This window comes from Tachyglossus aculeatus, chromosome 3, assembly GCF_015852505.1.
Source record: "Tachyglossus aculeatus isolate mTacAcu1 chromosome 3, mTacAcu1.pri, whole genome shotgun sequence".
In the NCBI taxonomy this organism is placed as follows: Eukaryota; Metazoa; Chordata; class Mammalia; order Monotremata; family Tachyglossidae; genus Tachyglossus; species Tachyglossus aculeatus.
Window position 1 is genome coordinate 12,171,420 of NC_052068.1, and position 6,282 is coordinate 12,177,701.

At 48.0% G+C, this 6,282-nt stretch overlaps 1 protein-coding gene across 1 annotated transcript; it reads right to left on the reverse strand.

Moving 5' to 3' along the window:
* Positions 1–364: 364 nt before the first annotated feature.
* LOC119925816 (olfactory receptor 226-like) lies at positions 365–1,321 on the reverse strand. Its single transcript, XM_038744286.1, has one exon. The coding sequence runs from the start codon at positions 1,319–1,321 to the stop codon at positions 365–367; it is 957 nt and encodes a 318-aa protein (XP_038600214.1).
* Between the last annotated feature and the right edge of the window lie 4,961 nt (positions 1,322–6,282).

Here is a 6,282-nt window from a genome sequence, read left to right on the forward strand (position 1 = left end):
AGCCCTCTTTCCTCTTCTCCCACTACCTTCTGTGTCAACCTGGCTTGCTCCCTTTATCCCCCCTCTCAGCCCTAAAACACTTATGTATATATCCATAATTTATTTTTATTAATGTATATCTTCCCTTCCATACCGTAAGTGCATTGTGGACAGGGAATTTATCTGTTTATTGTTATGTTATAGTTAAAATAGTGCTCTGCACAGAGTCAGTGCTCAATAAGTACCCCCAACAACTACCCAACCTCCAACTAGGAAAATAGGTTTCCAGGGAGGGATCATGGGAGGAATTACAACAGTTTCCTCCTGAACCTTAGGGGTCAGCTCACGTCTTCTGTGTGTCCTTATGTCAGGGTCCTACTGAGCCCTAAGGGACAGCACACATCTTCTGGGTGGCCCTCTCCCTCATCATCCTCAGGGCAGTCTTCACCTCCTGGTTCCTGAGGCAGTAGATGATGGGGTTGAGGAGAGGCGTGAGCACGGTGTAGACGACAGACACCAACTTGTTGTAGTCGAAGGAGTCGAGGGCCCGGGGACGGGCGTAGATGAAGAGCGAGGCCGAGTAGAAGATGATCACAACGGCCAGATGGGAGGCGCACGTGGAGAAGGCCTTTTTCCTGCCGGAGGCTGAGGGGATCCTCAGGACGGCGGCGACGATGGAGACGTAAGAGAGGACGGTGACCAGCAGTGGGCCCAGCAGAATCATCAGGGCCAGCAGGAAATCCACGAGTTCAGCCACGGACATGTCCGTGCAGGCCAGGTTGAGCAGCGGGGACACGTCGCAGAAGAAGTGGTTGAGGACGTTGGGGCCGCAGTAGACGAGACGCGAGATGAAGAAGGTCTTCCCCAAGGAGACGGCGAAGCCCCCGAGCCAGCAGCCGGCCCCCAGGCGGAGGCAGAGGCCGGGGCCCATGATGGCGGGGTAGCGGAGGGGGTGGCAGATGGCCACGTGGCGGTCGTAGGCCATGACGGCCAGCAGCAGGCACTCGGTGCAGGCCAGCCCCAGGAAGAAGTAGAGCTGAGCCATGCAGGCCAGGAAGGAGATGTGGTGGGCCCGGGGAGTCAGGAGGGCGGACAGAATCTTGGGGACGGTGACGGACACGTACCACATCTCCAGGAAGGAGAGGTTGCTGAGGAAGAGGTACATGGGCTTGTGGAGAGGCCGGTACCCTTGGACCATAGTGATGATGACCAGGTTCTCGGACACGGTCAGCAAGTAGGCCAGGAGGAACAACAGAAAGAGGGAGAGGCGAAGCCCCACGGAGCCGGGGAAGCCCAACAGGATGAATTCGGTCACACGCGTGTGGTTGTCCCTGGGGGACATTTCTTCTAGCTGGAAAAATAAGTACAACAATACGACTACAATAATCAGTCAGTGGTATTTCTTGAGTGTTTACTGTGTGCAGAGAAGTCTCCTAAATACTTGGGAGAGGACAGAGAGAAGCAGTGTGGCCTTGGTCTGAGAGTCAGAGGACCTGAGTTCTTATCCCAGATCCACCACTGATCTACTGTGTGACCTTGGGGAAGTCACTTGACTTTTCTGTGCCTCAGTTAACTCATCTGTAGAATGGGGATTGTGAGCCTTACGTGGGACAAAGACTGTGTCCAACCTGATTAGCTTGCATTTACCCCAGCATTTAGAACAGGGACTGGCACATAGTAAGCGCTTAAAAAGTTCAATAATAATAATAATTATTGTTATTTCACTTTATCAGGGTGGGTCACGTTCCCTGTGAGTTTACAGTTTAGAAGGGTAGACAGGTATTAATATAAATGAATGAATGATTCATTCATTCATTCATTCAATCGTATTTATTGAACACTTACTGTGTGAGGAGCACTGTACTAAGTGCTTGGGAAATACAAGTCGGCAACATATAGAGATGGTCCCTACCCAACAGTGGGCTCATAGTCTAGAAGGGGGAGACAGACAATGGATATGGACGTAAGTGCTATGGACTGGGACGGGGGGATGAATAAAGGACATAAGTCAGGACAATGGCAGAAGGGAGTATTCATTCATTCATTCAATCGTTTTTATTGAGCACTTACTGTGTGCAGAGCACTGTACTAGGTGCTTGGGAAGTACAAGTTGGCAACGTATAGAGACGGTCCCTACCCAACAGCGGGCCACAGTCGAGAAGGGTGGGCTCACAGTCTAGAAGAAAAGGAAATCAGGGTTTAGGCAGGGAAGGCCCCTTGAAGGAGATGTGCCTTCAGTAAGGCACTTTGAAGGTGGGGAGAGTCATTGTCTATCAGATATGGAGAGGGAGGGCATTCCTGGACAGAGACAGGACGCGGGTGAGAGGTCCGTAGCAAGATAGACCAGATTGAGGTACAGTGAATAGATTTGCAGTAGGGGAACAAAGTGTGCGAGTTGGATTGTTGTAGGAGAGTAGCGAGGTAAGGTAGGAGGGCGCAAGGTGATTGAGGCCTTTAAAGTTGATGGTGAGGAGTTTTTGTTTGATGCAGAGCTTGATGGGCAACCACTGGAAGTTCTTGAGGAGTAGGGAAACATGGACTGAATGTTTCTGTAGAAAATGATTTGGGCAGCAAAGTGAAGTATGGATTGGTGTGGGGGCAGAGAGAAGGCGGGGAGATCAGCAAGATGGCTGATGCAATCATCAATGTGGGATAAGATAAATTTCTAGACTGTGAGCCCGTTGTTGGGTAGGTTGTGTCTATATGTTGCCAACTTGTACTTCCGAAGCGCTTAGTACAGTGCTCTGAACACAGTAAGTGCTCAATAAATACGATTGAATGAATGAATGAATGATTTCTAGACTGCGAGCCCGCTTCTAGACTGTGAGCCCACTGTTGGGTAGGGACCGTCTCTATGTGTTGCCAACTTGTAATTCCCAAGCGCTTAGTACAGTGCTCTGCACACAGTAAGCGCTCAATAAATACGATTGAACGAATGAATGAATAACTGCTTAATAAACGCAGAAGTGATGGCGGCGGTTGTTCTGGATGGCCACCAAGGTTGCCGGGCGACTAAAGAATTAGTCAGACAGCATGTGACTACCGAAAGTTTTAATAAAGTTTTATTGGTAAGGCCGAAGACCGAATAGGGGGTAACGCACCCGGCGGGCTCATTTCCTTAAGGGAAAAGGCCCCGAGTGCTCGATGCAACGAGTTTATATACTGCTGTTGCTGATCACAGTGATTGGTAGATTTGAAAACGGCGGGGACTGGATTGGCGCAGATTTGCAAACAATATCTGCAACCTTTCCATGGTGCATGAGGCCCCCATCAGAAGCAGTTTAGATGGCCCCCTCTCAGCGTTGCACCTGGAGAGTTTCCAGTCCTCTATCAGTCTCAGCTACGGGAGGGAGAGTCAGCATGGCGTAGTGGATAGAGCAAGGGCCTAGGAGTTGGAAGGTCATGGGTTCTAATCCCAGCTCCGCCCCTTGTCAGCTGTGTGACTTTGGGCAAGTCACTTCACTTCTCTGTGCCTCGGTTACCTCATCTGTAAGATGGGGATGAAGACCGTGAGCCCCCCGTGGGACAACCTGATCACCTTATAACCTCCCCAGTGCTTAGAATAGTGCTTTGCACATAGTAAGCACTTAATAAATGCCATCATTATTATTATTATTATACCCATTTCCATTCGTAGCTTGGGCAGTGGCTACCAAGCGGCAGGCAATCTGCTACAAGTCAAAACTTCCCTGTGCTGGGCATCAGTGGCACGGAAGAGAGTCGAGGGCGGAGACTCAAGTTCACCGTGCGGCAGAAGGCAATGGTAAACTGTTTCTGTATTTTTACCAAGAAAACTCTCCGGTTCCACTACCAGAACGATTGCAGATGGAGAGCGGGGCGTTCCGGGAGAGATGTGCCCGTGGTGTCAGTATGGGTCGGAAACGACTTGATGGCATAAGACAAGACAAGTTTAGATGGAGAGGCTAGGGCCCATTTTAGCAATGTTGCCTTCGAAGGTTTAATAGAAGAGCAGCAAGGCCTAGTGGAAAGAGCCTGGGCCTGGGATTCAAAAGACCTGAGTTCTAATTCCAGCTCCTCCATGTCCCTGCTGTATTACCTTGGGCAACTTAGGTAACTTTTCTGTGCCTTAGTTACCTCATCCGGAAAATGGAAATTCAATACCTGTTTCCCCTCCTGATCTAATTATGTTGTTTCTTTCCCAGTGCTTAAAATAGTGCTCAGCACATAGTAAGCGCTTAACAAGTAATACCCAGCGCTTAGAACAGTGCTTTGCACATAGTAAGCGCTTAATACATGCCATAAAATAATAATACTAATAATGGCATTTGTTTAGCGCTTACAATGTGCAAAGCACTGATCTAAGTGCTGGGGGGGGGTACAAAGTGATCAGGTTGTCCCACTTGGGGCTCACAGTCTTAATTCCCATTTTACAGATGAGGGAACTGAGGCTCAGAGAATTCATTCATTCATTCAATCGTATTTATTGAGCGCTTACTGTGTGCAGAACACTGTGCTAAGCGCTTGGGAAGTACAAGTTGGCAACATATAGAGACGGTCCCTACCCAACAGCGGGCTCACAGTCTAGAAGTTAAGTGACTTCCCCAAGGTCACACAGCAGACATGTGGCGGAGGCGGGATTAGAACCCATGACCTCTGACTCCCAAGCCCCCGTGCTCCACTTTCCGCTTTCCACTGTGCCACGCTGCTTTCATAATGATTAAATCACCACCCCTACAGTTATTCCTAGCCTTGAAGAACAATGGCAAATTCACTCCCAATTACCGCCATTGTAGTTTCTAGAGGGAGGTGCCTTAGTGCCTTACAATGAGAAGGGCAACTATTCACTACCGTTCACTGAGAGGGAGGCAACCCTTTGCTGAAGGGAGGTGCCTTCTCTCAAAGGAATTCCCTTTTTGACCTCCCAAACTGATAACTCTGGCCCTGAAGGCAAATTGGTTAAGTTTCCTACCCGCAAGCCTTAACTTGCAAATTTGTTGCAAGTTATTGGGTGATTTCATGAATAGGTGAGAGAAGGGAGAAGAATTAAAAACCCCAGGCCAATAAAATTGACTCAACCTGCTACCCAAATTCAGCTAGGAACTTATCTTCAATGAACAATACACATTTTCACAACACTGGCCAATTCATTCAAACATAACTGGTCCTTAACACACTTTCACACCAGGGGTAAAGCCAATTCCCCCGTATCAAACAAGATGTTAATTTCTGCCCACCTTCAGGACAACAAATATTGTCATCATCAATAATAATAACAGTAGCTCTCCTACTGAGAGCTCACCTCCTCCAGGAGGCCTTCCCAGACTGAGCCCCCTCCTTCCTCTTTCCCTCCTCCCCCTCCCCATCCCCTCTGCCCTACCTCCTTCCCCTCCCCACAGCACCTGTATATATGTTTGTACAGATTTATTACTCTATTTATTTTACTGGTACATATTTACTATTCTATTTATTTTATTTTGTTAATATGTTTTGTTTTGTTGTCTGTCTCCCCCTTCTAGACTGTGAGCCTGCTGTTGGGTAGGGACCGTCTCTATATGTTGCCAACTTGTACTTCCCAAGTGCTAAGTACAGTGCTCTGCACACAGTAGGCACTCAATAAATACGATTGAATGAATGAATGAATGAATAACAGTAATAAAAAAACTATATGGTGATTATTAAGAGCTTACTATGTGCTAAGCATTGTACTAAGCCCTGAGGTAGATACAAGATAATCAGGTTGGACTCAGTCCCTGTCCTACATGGGGCTCACAGTTTATGTAAAACGGAGTAGGATTAAATCTCCAATTTTGCAGATGAGGAAACTGAGGCACAGCAAAGCTAAGGTCACACAGCCCAAGGTCACACAGCCAATAGGTGACAGATATGGATGGGTTTAGAACCCAGGTCCTTTGACTGCCAGCCCTGGGCTCTTTCTACTAGGCCAGACTGATCTGAAGAAGAGGGAAATGTTTGGGGGACACAGATAAGGTGGGGGACCATGGAGGGGCAGGTTTTCCGTGGGGTGTTGTCCCAGTCCGACCTGCCCAGGTGTGCCAAGTTCATGCTGCCTGGTCACAAGAAATCCTGCCCTTTCTAGCTTTCTATACTGTGAGCCCACCTTCTATCAATCAATCAATCAATCAATCGTATTTATTGAGCGCTTACTATGTGCAGAGCACTGTACTAAGCGCTTGGGAAGTACAAATTGGCATCACATAGAGACAGTCCCTACCCAACAGTGGGCTCACAGTCTAAAAGGGGGAGACAGAGAACAGAACCAAACATACCAACAAAATAAAATAAGTAGGATAGAAATGTACAAGTAAAATAAATAAATAAATA

Bases quoted from the DNA above. Each gene is read 5' to 3' on its own strand.
- LOC119925816 (XM_038744286.1), bottom strand. From the start codon at position 1,321: ATGTCCCCCAGGGACAACCACACGCGTGTGACCGAATTCATCCTGTTG.